Source organism: Ceratotherium simum, chromosome 24 (genome assembly GCF_057802395.1).
Source record: "Ceratotherium simum simum isolate JZ-2026a chromosome 24, ASM5780239v1, whole genome shotgun sequence".
NCBI classification, from domain to species: domain Eukaryota; kingdom Metazoa; phylum Chordata; class Mammalia; order Perissodactyla; family Rhinocerotidae; genus Ceratotherium; species Ceratotherium simum.
In genome coordinates, this window is record NC_141923.1 from 28,812,501 (window position 1) to 28,828,122 (window position 15,622).

Consider the following 15,622-nt stretch of genomic DNA (forward strand, 5'->3'; position numbering starts at 1 on the left):
TAGAGGAAGATGGGCATGGATGTTAGCCCAGGGCCAGTCTTCCTCAGCAAAAAGAGGACTGGCAGATGTTAGCTCAGGGCCGATCTTCCTCACAAAAAACAAAACAAAACAGGTAAAACAATAAAAGATAGAAGACAAAATAGGATAATGTATTTATGGCCTTGGAGTAAACAAAGATTTCTTAAACAGGACACAAAAAAGCACTAACCATAAAGGAAAAGATCAACAAATTGGACTATTAAATTAAAATCAAGAATTTCTATTAATCGAAAGACACCATTAACCCTTGGGGTTTATCTGGGTTCACTGCATCTAATTATAGTTTTTGAGTTGTTGGTTTTTTAAACAGTTCTATTTGTAAGGATTGATATTTCATGACTTTTTTTTTATAGGCCTTCCCAAGAACAAAAACAAAATTTACTTTTTTAAATATAGGACAAAACTTACATTATCTTGCAATTACCATATGGGTCCACTGGATCCTTTCATAAATTTAAGATTATGGGATGTTAGTGATTTTTTTCCTATATCTTGAAACATTTTGCGATTTCCTTATCCTAGAATTCATTATTACTCATCATTACTTATCAATTATCCCCAACTATGCTAAAGAAGATTAAAATACAAAGAAAATGAAAGAATGATGACATTGCCTAGAGGGATGAAGCAAAGGTGAAATAAGCTGTCACCACCCTCCTTGCATTGCCCAAAATATTGCAGCCTGATTTTAGGCTTCATTAAGCACAATTGAGAATTCAGAAATTTTCATTTCCTGACTATAATGACAAAGAAAAGAAAAGTGACAGAGAAAGCTGTGTCAAAATAACTACATAAATCAAAAGATAAATGCAGAGACACCAGCACTCTAACCTCTAACAAAGATGTGAAACTGATTATATAAGTGAAATCTCCAACATGAGTCCTCAGATGATAATATCCTAGATGAATATTCTTAAACTCAAGATTTGATGAGTGAACAACGTATTTCTAAGAACAGAAAGAAAATGTGCTATTGCTATCCACTTAGTTATTAAACAGAAAGGACTTTATCACATAATATTTTGTGGCAAGAACCTGAACCATTCTGCTTTGCTAAAAGTACATGTGACAGAATTATTTCATCTTTTATGATGTTTGTGTGCCAAAATGTACTTGATGCAAAGAGCTTGACTCTCTCTCTTTTTTTTTTTTGGTGAGGAAGACTGGTCCTGAGCTAACACCTGTTGCCAGTCTTCCTCTTTTTGCTGGGGAAGACTGGCCCTCAGCTAACATCTGTGTCCACCTTCCTCTACCGTTTTTTTGTACGTGGGATGCTGCCTCAGCATGGCTTGATTAGCGGTGCATAGGTCTGCACCGGGGATCCGAACCACGAACCCCGGCCACCAAACTGTAGCACGCGAACTTAACCACTATGCCACTGCACCAGCCCCGAGCTTTACTCTTTTAAAATTTTTATTAAAATTTCTAATAAGTTGTTTTTCACTATCTCTTTATTCTTACTTCTGTAAATTATTTGTAAAATCACTTTAAAATTTAAAGAATAAAAAAGGTCCATTGGACCTAGATGGTAAATGGTGAAGACTACTTTTCTGGTATACTGAAGGATAAGAAAGTAAAAAGTGCTGCAGAGTGAGAAATAGTCAAGACAATCTAGACATGCAGTGGACAAAGAATTGATATATCTAGTACATATAAAGAACTCCTACAAAGCAATAAGAGAAAAACACAACCCAATAAAAAAACAGGGAAAAGACTTGCATCAGCATCTCATAAAAGAGGAAATTCAACTGAACAATAATCAAATGAAAAGGAAGTCAACCTCATTCATCATCAGGGAAATATAAATTAAAGCTATATTACGATACCACTAGACATACACCAAGACTGCTCAAGTTTAAAAATCTAACAATACCAAGTGTTAATGAGGATACAAAAAAACAGGAACACAGAAGCACTGCTGGTGAGAGCGTAAATTGAAACAACCACTTTGGAAAACTGTTTGACAATATCTATCAAAGCAGAACATATACATACCCTATGATCACGCAATTCCAGTCTTTGGTATATATCTAAACAAAATTAAATACACACAGACACACACACACACACACGCATGTATCTAAAGGGATACATAGCACCAAAAGACACATAGCAATGCTTTTCATAATAACCAAAAAAACTTAAATGACCAGCAATATTAGAATGGATAAACAGACTGTGGCATATTCATACAATAAAACACTGTATAGGAATGAGAATGAATAAACTATAGCTAGACACAACATGGATGAATCTCACAAAAAAATAACGTGAAGTGAAAAGATGCCAGACTCAAAAGAGTACATACAGCATGATTCCATTTACATAAGTACAAAAATAGCAAAACTAATCCGTGGTGTAAAAAGTCAGTATAGTGGTTATCTTTGGGGTTAGGGAAAAGAGGAAGGGGCATGAGGGGGACTTCTCAGACACTAGTAATTTCTATTTCTTGATCTGAGTAGTGATAACATGGGTGTGTCTACTTTGTGAAAATCGACTAAGCTGTTATGTGTACGATTGTGGACATCTCTGTATGCTACCCTTCAATAAATAAATTTTACTACTGAAAAATAAAGGTTCTGGGAAACCAACATCCACTGATAAGACAGTGCATTGGGGCAGTGGTAGTCTTCTAGAAGACTTGATGAATCCAATAATACACATACACACAGTTTCAAAACAGCTGCCCTTGGTGCTCAACAATGTGGTATGCTATTTACATGTGATGCAGTTATGTCACTCGACTTTTTGGAAACATTCACAGCTTTTAGAAAGCAGCCTAAATCTGGATTTTGCAAAAACTCAAAGTAATTTACAGTACTTTACTTTAATAGTATGCTACTGGTAAATCAGTTGTCTGTCTTCTCAATTCTTGTTTTTCCACACAGCTTTGTTTAAAAACAAAAAACAGAGTGGCTTGCCGTATCAGTTAACGTGTTTATAGCAAACTCTGAATTTGACTAATAAAGGAAATTCACAAGTTTCCTTAATAGTGTGGATTATTCTTACCTCAGTCTCTTTCATTTACTAACCAGCTTCCCACTGGTATGTTTTTTTACCAGTTACATGGGAGAAAAAAGAACTACGCCTGGGCAACAGTCACAAACTATACTTTATATGTGCTAAGTGAGCAAAAGAAGTAGAAGGGTAATAGAAATGGCAATGACATAAACTAGATTTGGGAAAGGTTTTTAAAACAAGGTAGAGAATGTGAGTAGGATCCAATTCAAGGACAAAAAAAAGCCACCCTTATCAAAGTTGTAGTTGAAAAGGCTGGGGAGGGATATCTCATACCTAAAAACAATATAATCAACATTTATCAAGACTTCAGCAGACTAGAATGTTGGCCCAAACCTAATCAGATGAAATGTAAAGTCTTAGAAAATGAAAAAAACAAAACGCAACTGTACAAGTTCAAGATGAGATGGACTTCACTTAGTAACAGCTAATGTGAAAAAGACCTGAGAAGTCAAATTGACGCTAAGCTCAACGTGAATCAATATGAGAGTGCCGACCAAAAAAAAAACAATTTGTTCAACCATATAAACACACTACTTATAATGAAGTTGGTAATAGGGCTATGGTCCTCTGCATCTGAAGTAAGTGTTCGTTCTTAAGGAGACTGACAAACCAAAGGCCCTTCAAAGGACAGTGAGTAATACAGTAGGAGGAGGCTAGGACCAATGTTAGCGTGAAAAGAAGAGAAAAATTTGAGAATATGTGATGGCAGAGCAGAGTAGGTAAGGCAGGGTTGGGGAGACTAGAGGGTGATCTTTAAATAACTGTAGAAACACACTGAAGAAGAGGGATAGGATAACTTATTATGTGTTGCACTACAGAGGCAGATCTAGAATCAACAGTTAGAAGTTGCAGCAACATATTTAGGTTCAATGTAAGAAATCAACTTCGGTAGAAAATTGTCAGCATCCTATACAGCAATGTTCCTTATCACAGTGCCAGTGTTCAAGCAGAGTCCATCAACTGCTTGTCCCAAGAAGTACAACTGACTTAAAAGTAAATCTGAAGGCCCTGGATTCTAACCCCATCTCAACCATTTAATAGCTATGTTATCTGTGGCAATTTATTTATCACCTCTCCAAAACTCAGCTTCCCTTATCTATTTACCTCATGAGATCACTGAGAGGAACAAATCAGGTAATATGTGAAAGACCCAGGATAACAAACTAAAACACAACACAAACATGAGTTGCTGTAAAGGGGATATTGCACCAGATAGCTGCTAAAAGCCTCGTAACACTGAAGTTATTAACCTTGAGGCAAGAAAAAACGTAAAATAGGTCCTAAATTTACAAAGTCAAGATTTGGTAAGCAAAAGAGAGAAAACATTAATATGATAGAAAAAAAGGGAGCAGGAAATCTATGTTTCATGAGGTGTTAAGAATGTACTTCTCTGATAGCAAATTAGTCACCAGATCTAACAGACAATGCTCCATCCAGGAGATAAGCAGGAATTCAAATCAAGAAGATACACATGCCAAATAAGTCAAGACTACAATGTATTTGTAATCACTGACAGTATGAGTGTCATTGAATCATCACATTAAACACAGTGCTTAACTAGTGCTTTTGCTCTGAGGACCCTGTGGACTCAGCTTCCACTGGGTGTGGACTCAGGCTCTACTCTCCCAGCTACACGATCCTGAAGTAAGTTACTGAGTCCTCTAAGTCCCAGTTTATAAAGAGTAAATGAGGGTATGAACCTGCCAAGTTCACAGGTTGTTGAGAAGGCTCCACAAGATAACCTATGTAAAGCCTCTGGCAAGGCTTCTGGTACCCAGAGGAATTCATGTTAATTGCCTCTAATTAATTAGCTTTGATTTTGGATGAAGTTTTGTGCCACGTTGTTTTCAGAAGCATAAACTTGAGGAACAAATAAAAGATATTTTGTTTTCAAATGTTGAAATTAGGTTTAAATTAAAAACAATGATGTAGATCCACTGACACTGAGATGGGAAACTAACTAATGTACTGATAAGTGGAAAAGGCAACTTACAAGACAATATACTCAGTATGATCCCATTTTTATGACATATATTTTAAAAATTATCTCCAGATGGTAGCATTAGGTGACTTTTACTTTTTTTAACTACTTTCCTGAACTGTCTAAATTTTGTATAAAGAGTACTCTATTATAATTTCCAATTGGAAAAAAATCTGAAATTGTTTTCCAAAGGAAAATTATCATTTATGTCAACCTGGGGAGAAAAATATAATTTTTACAAACTTGGAAAAATGAATTTAACACTTCTAAAAGGTAAAGAGAAAAAACTTAGACGGTACGAGTAAATTTTTGTGTGTTCTTTTCTAAATAAAAATGTGGTTTGGACAAAAGAAAAATATCTCCCAAATTGAGGAAAATACAAAGGATATATAAGATCTATGGGGGCAGGGATTTTGTCTGTTCTGTTATATTCACTGCTGTAAGCACAGAGCAGGAACTTAATAAATATCTCCTGAACAAATGGATAATATAAAAGTCCTGTTTACCTTTACACTAAATTTCATTGCCTTATTTCACTAGAATATTGGCTTATTCATCTTTATCTCCAACAGCTAGCATATTATCTAATAAAGAGAAGTTACCAATTCAGTCATTTGCCAAATGAAAAGCAAAAAAAGATAAATAAATTTAACCAATATTACTCTTGAAGCTGAAAAGTTAGTAAGAAATTGATAGGTGTTACTTTAAAACACTATGTTCATCCTGGACTATAAACTCTACACATAGGATAAAAGTAGTGACATTAAACAAATGGGCCATGTTACCATTTCTAGATTTCATTATGTCATTCTAATAAGTGAGCAACACTAACATTATTAATCGTATACCAGGAATGCATATAAATTAAAAGTACAAAGAGTATATAGAAATTATATAAATGAAGCTTTTTATACCATCAAGGCCTACTCAGCCTAAATCAACAAAAAAACCAAACCAAACCAAACCAAACCAAAAAAAAAGGCAGACCTACCTTGGGCCTCTTGGACCTTCCAAGTAACTGCTTCTAGGAGGATCTGGAAGCAGTCCACCTGACCTCACTGGCATGTCCTTGACTGCAGTGATTGGCTGAGATGGAGCAGCCGAAGACTCCCCAAGTCCTTGCTCAGATGACAACGAACTATATGGCAGAGTAGACTTGCCCATAGGAGCTTTAGAATTCACTTGTTCTGATGGGCCAATAGCTGATTGCAATGGAGGATGGTAAGTGGAGGGTGGGGCTGAACCAAAAGACACAGGAGTGGGAAGCAGTGCTGGTCTAGGTTTCTCTGGAACTTGTGAGCTCTGAGAACTGGAGGCTGGTGGAACTGGGGTTGTTGTTAACTGAGGAGGTATCCCTTGTGGAACCCCAGGGGGAGGTATTCCTGGAGGAGGTGTGGCTGAAGACAATGGTGGGAGGGGCATGACAGGTGGAGGTGCCGTTGAAGACAGAGATGGTGGAGGAAGAACTGGTGGTGGCCCTGCAGAAGAGAGGGAAGGTGGGGGAAGAACTGGTGGTGGCCCTGCTGAAGAGAGAGATGGAGGCATCACAGGTGGGGGCACAGAGGCTGGTAGAGAAGGTGGCATCACAGGTGGGGGCATGCCAGGTGGTGGCACTGAAGCAGGTAGGGCAGGGGGCATCACTGGTGGTGGCAATGATGGAGGCAATACCGGAGGGGGCATTGTTGGTAGAGGTGGAGGCATTTGAGAATATGGAACAAAAGGAGGTGGCATAGACATGTTCCCCATATACTGGTTCTTCATGTTCTGAAATGAATTAACTTTCTCCTGGAGATAGTTCTGAGTGGCTTTCATATGTCCCTGCCATGTTTTCCACTGTTTCTCATACTCCTGAAGCTGATCTTTATGAGGATAAGAATGGAGCTGTTCCTCCCACAGCTGAAACTCTCTCTCCCATTCTTGGTAGAGATGTTGAAACTGTTGCTGCTGCATCTCATAATGCCGCAGCTGCACATCTATAGACATGGTCTACAAATAAAGGGATAAAAATTATTTCAAGACATTCATATAAGATAATTAATCAATCATAAGTTAAAATATTAATGAATCAAGAGCATTTGAAGTCGTAGAAAATTAAAACACTAAAGACTTTGGGAGGCTAAGGATAAGCTTGTTAAATCCTTTCAATGATGATCATTCTTCTTTCTTCCTTTGACTTAAGTTATCACAGAGTTGAAAAAAAATCAACCAAACACTAAAGCAAATACCTATCTCAGCAATAAGTATTTTTTCAAGTTTTTAATATTACTACAGATCATTCTAAGAACTTAAAAAATGATCTATTATTATAGATATACAGATACAAGTCTATACCTCAAAGAAGACGAGTATCAAAGTCATTTCATCTTTTATGGTGTATTTGCTTAGGTTTTTTGTGTTGGTTGCTTTGATGTTTTTGGTGGATTTTTGCTTGTCTGTTACTGTGGTGGTTTGTAGTTAAAACACAGGTTAACCTGAAGCTACACGATAAAATCTCTGGTTCTTAAATCCCTTAGCAACAGTATCTAATACCTGCCTGGGCTGACATGATCAGAAGACTCCACTATACCTGACCCTCCCCAAGGGCATTTTCATAATACCAGACTTCCCAAGCCCCCAGGTAATGTGACAGATAACTACTTGGGCACTCCTTGGGAAACACTTAATTGTCAACATTTGATATCTTTCCTCTTCACCCTTAAATCTTTTCCAGGAATAACAAATTCTTTAAATGTCTTGGGGCAACTTCCCATGAGTCAGCTGAGGAGGCACTCGCCTGCATATGTGGTGGCTGCTGTATAATCTGCTGGTACTGTTGTAAGATCTGCTGTAACTGAGTGTGCTTCTGCATTATTCCCTGATACTGGAAGCCAACTCGATGTTGCTGGTGCTGCTGCCAGTGCGCTGCTGCAGCCTGCAACTGTTTTAATCTGGCATCTTCTTCCGGGTCCTCAGACTAAAGATAAAAGAGAAGATAAATTTTTATGTTAAGTCATAAAACAGAAACCAAATTAATAAGAAACCTGAATATTTTATAAAGTATTGTACTGTATTATAAAGTCCAGAATCCCTACAACCCTGGCTGATTGAGAAAAGCTATTCTATCTTTAAATAAAACATCTAGCTGTATTTATACCGTGATCATGGATACTAATACAAAGGAGTTTATAAATTCCATAGTCTTCACTGGAATAATAAATCTCACTGTTCCTAAACAAGACACTATTTCCCCAACAAAGTCAATCTACAGTTACTATCCTTTTCACTCTATGAGAAATCTCTTTTTCACCTTAGTCATTTTTCACCAATGGACTACAGTGTAACTATTATAGTTAAACAGTTTCTGCATAAGGCTCTTGGGGGAACAATGACCTCTGGACCAATGTGAGAACTTCCCTTGTGTCAGTATGCTAAGTGACAAGGATTATCACATTTAATGCATCAACAGCTCTATAAGATAGCAACTACTTGAATATACCCAATTTGCAGATGAGGAAATTGAAGCACAGAATGATTAACTTGCTCAGAGTCACCACCAGCAAGTAGCAGTGCCTGGACTACAGCCTGGGTACTTTGACAATAAAAGCTGAAGCTCTTAACTATTGCCCTCAAGTGCCAATATGAAAACACCCTGGCATCCCTTTAGTGCTTAGAGACACTCAATTCAGAAGAGTGTTTAATTCTTTTTTTTTTTTTAAGATTTTATTTATTTATTTTCCCCCCCCCAAAGCCCCAGCAGATAGTTGTATGTCATAGCTGCACATCCCTCCAGCCGCTGCACGTGGGACACGGCCTCAGCATGTCTGGAGAAGCGGCGCGTCAGCGCGCGCCTGGGGTCCGAACCCGGGCTGCCAGCAGCAGAGCGCGCGTACCCAACCGCCAAGCCACGGGGCCGGCCCAGAGTGTTTAATTCTTCACTCTCACTTAAACCATGAAAAAATGCCTTTTCTAAACCTGATAAGGCATACATCTGACTATTTCATAAATGGAATTTTCCACGTACTTAAAAAAACATGAAAATATATATCCATTTATGACAAATATATATATAAATGAATCATAAAAAAAGCTGAATAATTTAATAAACACCAAGTAATTAATTTTATGGTTACCTGGGGTTCTTCAGGTGGGAGAGGAGGTGGTACCTCCTCATTAGGAGGTGGTAATGGGGGTTCCTCAGATGGAGGGGCTTCTGGTACTTGACTGGTGGCAGGTACCGTAACTTCTTCTTTTACTGGCTCGGGTGCATCCTTCGTTACAACAGGACCCTTTTTGTGCCCCGGCAAATGCACTTTTGTCCTCTGCTGCAAACTAAGCAGGTGCTGTCGATACCAATACTGCTGCTGTTCCTACAACAGAAACCATTTTTGAGAATTTTACTTGAAAATCCTGTATATCTGCAACTTGGTGTTGACAGAGAGCTACATTTGTGTCTCTGTTCATGTGCCTACAAGTAAGAAAAGCCAAAGAGACACTGAAAAAGGCAAATAAGTAAACAAGATCTTTCAATTCCTCCGCTAAATTTATACATTTAAGCTAAACCATACATGTTAATTCAACATATTTCTCTACTCTCTTAAAACACATGCTTTTGGAGGTGACAGCAGTCTTTCTGATAAATGATCAGAGTAAATCCTTCAGTATTCACAGCTACTTGTTTTTAACCTGTCTTTAGTTGGTTCAGATTTATCCACGGAGGTCTTATAATTAACGAACATAACCAAACAGTCCCACCTCTTCTCTCTCCACCAGTGCTCTTCCCCCTTTTAAACACCTGTTGTATCATTAGTCTAGCCATACCCAGGTATATATGCATAAATGAGAATATACTGTGTTTTAAAATGCTTTCTATTTATCTTAAAAGTCTCATTTTGTCTTCCAAATTATACTGTAATTTGATTTTCTGGAACCTTGTCTTGTGCTTCCACTTCTAAAAAGTCACAATAGGGGCCGGCCCGGTGGCGCAGTGGTTAAGTGCACGAGCTCCGCTTCCACGGCCCAGCGTTCGCAGGTTCAGATCCCGGCACCGACCTATGCGCTGCTTGTCAGGCCATGCTGTGGCAGCGTCCCATATAAAGCAGAGGAAGATGGGCACAGATGTTAGCTCAGGGCCAATCTTCCTCACCAAAAAGGGGAGGATTGGCATTGGATGTTAGCTCAGGGCTGATCTTCCTCACAAAAAATAAAAAATCACAACAATAATAAGTCTAATGTGGAAAAAAATTATAAATATAGCCGATCCTCCTTATTTATGGGATTCTGTATTTGTAAATTTTCCTATTTGCTAAAATTTATTTCTAAGTCCAAGATCAATACTCAAGGAGCTTTGGTGGTCATTTCCAGGTATGTGTACAGCAGTGAAAAATTTGAGTCGCTTGACTTGCAGGTTCCCAGCTGAGGCAGAACACAGCCACGCCCTGCCTTTCTGTGTAGCTGTCATACTGTAAGTGTCCTTTCCATGGTCTATTTAGGGCCACATTTTTCACATTTCTGTCTTTTTTGTTGGTGATAAAATGGCCCCCAAGCATAGTGCTGAAGTGCTATCTAGTTTTCCTAAGTGCAAGAAGGCTATGATGTGCCTTACTCAGAAAATATGTGTGATAAGCTTCATTCAGGCATGTGTTACAGTGCTGCTGGCGATGAGTTCAATGTTAGTGAATCAACAATATATATTAAATAAGTTGTCTTTAAATAGAAACACACATAAAACAAGGTTACATATTCATTTGTTGATGAAAATGTGACCAAAGGCTCACAGGACCCTGACTCTGTATTTCCCCTAGGAGCAATGGTTCAGTATTCACTAATTCACTATTCCTGGCAACTTTATAGAACATAAATACCTCAAATAAAGAGAATCAACTGAACAAATAAGCAATAACTAATTAATTAAAATCAATAAAAAAATCTCACCACTCAGAAACAACTACAGGATCTTCATTATCCCAGTATTCATTATATAATCCCCATGGTTGCCAGGTTGCACAAGGAAAAAAAAGTTGTCATAACACTAAAATATTCACTAATGAACTACCCTATATACTTCTATAATTAACAATAGCATATATTTCTACTACAATTATAAAAACGTAGGATTTTATGAAAGTGATGTTGGAGAACTTTGGAAGTCATTACTGACAGCTGAGGATCTAGCAGAAGTCCTACCAGTTAATAACCGAAAAGAATTTTTATGAGAGGAACTGCAAGAGAGAATGATATAAATGTCGAAGGTTGAAAAACAGCCCCTGGGAAAAATGATAAATCCCTAAAATATTTTTCAGCATATCCCAAAACAAAATAAAAAATGATACATAATGTTGCCATATAATTCTGTCATAAAAATGATAGTAAAGAAATCCAATCTGTACTTTATTTATTCTTTGTTCATTCTAAGACTCAGCTATTCTTTATGATTTTGAGCTTTGTTTTTTCGAGATTGTGTCACAAATCAAAATTTTTTAGTTTTTACAATAAATTTTTGGTCCCTATATTAAATGGATTCATTTTACTTGCATTCACTGGGATTCATCATCTTTGGATAACCAGGATTTCCTATATTGTAAATATTTTATTGTATATCCTCTCCAATTTTCCACATGCAAACAGATGCATAAAATATACCTTATACTCTTTTCTCACTAAAGAGACTGTTCTGTTATCTTTTTTTTTCACTCATAGAATGTAATTTTCTTGGGAGAAAGGTTTTATGCTTTTCTTATATCCTCTTTGGTGCTTAAGCATACTGTTGGAACACAGAGTAGGATGTCAATAAATGGTTGTTGATCAATTGAAGACTTCCCTTCTAGGACACTCATTTCTATGACCTGAAACTGGCTCCAAATCACTGGGAAGAAAAAATTCCATCTAACTAACTCCATCTTGAAGTTTGGGTCATGATCGGGGTTTTTTTGGTCTTAATTATCATACATATAATCATCAGCTCCCGGGACAGAATTACTTTTACTGTTCAACATAAAAAACAGCACACTGACCATGATAATCAAGAATAATGTAGTATTAAAACATTTTCAACTTTCTTCCATTATTTTATGAAAATAATGAAAACAGCAACAAGTTTATCTTTCAGCTTAAAAAAATTAATAAACTCAGTCTCTTTCAAGTAGAAGTTAAACATTTCCGTTTCTTTAGTTGCTTTGAAAGTATCACTAAAAGATACAAAGATGCAAAACTGTCTTTCACAAACTAGAAGCCAATGGCTACAGATATGAAGATCGTACAGGTCTAGATTTTTTATCCATTTGCACCTACCTTATTCTCATACTTCCCATCTTTGTCTTAGACCTAGTCTAGGGTTAAGAATCTTGTTAGGAGCTCAAGCACTTGTTGATTTACTGACAGTATGCATTGTAGGTCTATTTCTATTTACTCTGAACCCAATAAGCAGAAACTAGATCTAATTCAATCCTAGGACTAGGCTTCAGCACATTCTCAAAGCTCTGAAAATGAATAATGATGACATCATTCAGCAATGTCCTCAGTGACCCCCAAGAAGGGTGATTTATCTTTATTTTAGAAAGGAATAAAACCCGCCTGGACTTGCTAATAAAGCTGAACTAGTACCCAGTTCCTGTGAACGTCCTATCATATCAGACAACTCCAACTCACATGGTTAGTTCATAGGTCGAAGAAAATCATAGCATGTCACATTCAAAAAGAGACTGAATGGAGTTAAAAAGTAAGGATGTAAGAACTATTTGTCACAAATATCATTACCAAAAAAGGTGCTAATTTATTCAGCAAGCACTTACTGACCACTTGCTACAGGTAGAGTAATGAACTAGGTACTAAATGATTTCCCAAGTAGGAAAATATAAAGGAGGAGGGGGCAGAGAGACAAAGAGGGAGAGAGTGTGTGTGTGCACGCATGTGTGGGATGTTTTAAAGATTAATTTTGGAAGCCTGCCTTTCCTACCCAGGTTGACTGTTATAAATGCCTGTAACATTAAATGTTCTAAGTCACATATCCTAAAGCAAAGTGAGGGAGAGGGGGAACCTCTCTTTGGAATAATGCATTAGATTTCCATTTTTAAAGTTTATTTAAAATATGTTTACTTTCAATATTTTTCAGGTTCACATTCTACTCCAGAAATCATGTCACAGATAATTATGGTGACATAAAAACCATCTTAAAAAAAAAGCTCCTCTACTTCACCTCTTCCTCCAGATCCTGCCCTCATTCTCTCTCTCTCCTTCAGTCAAACTTCTTGAGAGGGTTGTCTATACTCACCATCCCCATCTCCTCACCTTCCATCACTCCTCAAATCAATGCAATATGGCTTCAATCACTATGAAACTGCTCCTGCCAAGGTCAACAATAATCTACATGTCAGTAAATGCAAAAGAGAACTCACAAACTTTATCTTGCTTGACCTCTTAGCAGTACATGACACAGCTGACCACTCCCTCTTTATAGAAAGAGTCTTCTCTTCACTCCTGTGGCACTGCACTGTCCTGATTTTCCACCTATTTGGCCTTTCTTCTGTTGGTTCCCTTAGATACTGTGATTCTGCGGGGCAAGGCTCAATGTCCTTTAACCTCTATTCTTACTCTACACACAATCTTCAGGGCACTTCATCTATTTCTGTGCCTTCAAATACCATTTTTATGCTGATGACTCACAAGTCTATCACGTCTCCCAGATCTCGCTCCTCGACTCCAGACATACACCTAACATCCAATTATATATCTCCATTTGGAATCTTATGTCTCAAGGACCTCAACCTCAGTACACATGTCTAAAATTTAACGCATCATTTTCCCCTCATCCCCAGACCTGTTCTTCCTCCTCCTCTAGGTATTCCTATTTTACTAGTAAATGAGACCACAATCCACCCAGCAGCCTATCCTAGAAAACCCGGAATCATCCTTGACACCTTCCTCTCCACACTACTCAATCTCCAACTGGATCCTAATGTCTAAATATTTCTTCAGTCTTTCCACTTCTCTCCATCCCCACTATCACCAAGTGCAAGCCACTATTCTCTTTGCCTGGATTATTCTATTAACTTTTCTCTCTAAATCATTCTTGCTCCTTTAGATTCCACTTTCCACACTGCAAGCAGAGTGAGTTTTCAAAAATGCCAGTCTGTCACATTCGCCTATGTAAAATCCTTCAATGGCTTCCTACTGCCCTTAGGATAAAGTCCTCATAGACCCTCCCTGATCTAGTTTGTGCCTACCATTCTCACCCTGAGCTCTCAGTAAGCCTTACTGAACTTAATTCTTTGAATTCTATCTGGTTAATTCCTACCCATTCTTCAGGTTTCACTTAAATATCACTTACAAAGGGAGTGCTCTTCAATTAAGTTAGAACTCCCAGCTATATTCAATCATTTAAAAAAAATATTTGTTCTTCACCTACTGTGTGCTAGACCCTGAGCAAGGCACTGTGAATACAATGGTGAGCTAAAAAAAGCCTTTCCTTGTTTCCTTGTGGAACAATCTAGTGATATTTTATATTTTATAATCCCATAGCACCCTGTACTTCTCTTAATTACTTACTAAATGTCTATTTCCCCCCATCGGAACAAGTCAGTGAGGGAGGTACCATGTCTACCTTGTTCCCCATTTCATCTCCAGTACTAAGCACAGTACTTGGCACATAACTGTGACTCAATAAATACGTGAACATTAAATGACTAAAAACTAATTAAAGTCAACAGCTTTACCTAAATAAGTTTTGAGAATAAAAGGATAAATAAAATCACAATTCATGAAGAAAGGCTACTATGCACTTTACCTAGTCAGTCTTTTAAACACACAGAAAAGTTAATTCTTCAAAAAAGACACATTCCATTAAATCAACAACTCTTTACTCTACAAACTAGAAATTAAACAGAAGAGTATCAAGCATTTATGCTGTCTTTCCTATACTAACTGTATTTCCAATCAAATAGCCCTGGTTCATGAATGAAAGTTTTTCTTTACAGAATTCCAGATAGTAAACGTAGAAGAAATGGCAGAAAAAAATCACCATGGTGCAACCACTTAACGAAGAAATAATTTACTCAAAGACCATCAATGGATGAACCAGTAGATGAAATATTAGATGCAAGATTGATGAGAAGCTTTACAGTGGAGGGACCAGACTGTCAACCCCTGATCAATCTTGGCACCACTAACAGTGGGACAACTAGGCATCGCGTGCCTCCTGATGAGATGCAAATGAAGTACACAGCACTACCCAGGTTATGAAGTACACTTGCCAAAAAAAAAGGTGAACTTAAATCTGAGAAGGTTTCAGAGTTAACTTACAGTTTACAAAAAATATGGAAGAGAGAGGAACAAGTCAAAATGACACCATGAGACAGCAGACAAATCCAGAATGTGGGACATTCTACAGGACAACTGACACACATTTTTCATCAAGTTCAATGGCATGAGGTAGAAACAGAGAATAGGAGAGACTGATCTAAACTAGGGGTTCTCAACTGAGGATGATTTTACCCCCTGGGGGCTATTTGGCAGTGTCTGGAAACAGTTTTGGTTGTCACAACTGGGGGCACCACTGGCATATAGTAGGCAGAGGTCAGAGTTGCTGCTAAACATCTTACAATGCACAAC

General features: G+C 37.6%; 1 protein-coding gene across 1 annotated transcript in view; it reads right to left on the reverse strand.

Annotated features, from left to right (window-relative positions):
* Positions 1-15,622, reverse strand: part of YLPM1 (YLP motif containing 1) — a 66,305-nt gene that overhangs the window by 46,746 nt on the left and 3,937 nt on the right. Inside the window, exons 2-4 of the mRNA XM_004426359.3 lie at positions 9,151-9,387; positions 7,815-7,994; positions 6,033-7,027 (exon numbers count right to left, since the gene is read on the reverse strand). Coding sequence (XP_004426416.1) covers positions 6,033-7,027; positions 7,815-7,994; positions 9,151-9,387 — 1,412 coding nt within the window. The remainder of the gene's footprint in view (positions 1-6,032; positions 7,028-7,814; positions 7,995-9,150; positions 9,388-15,622) is intronic.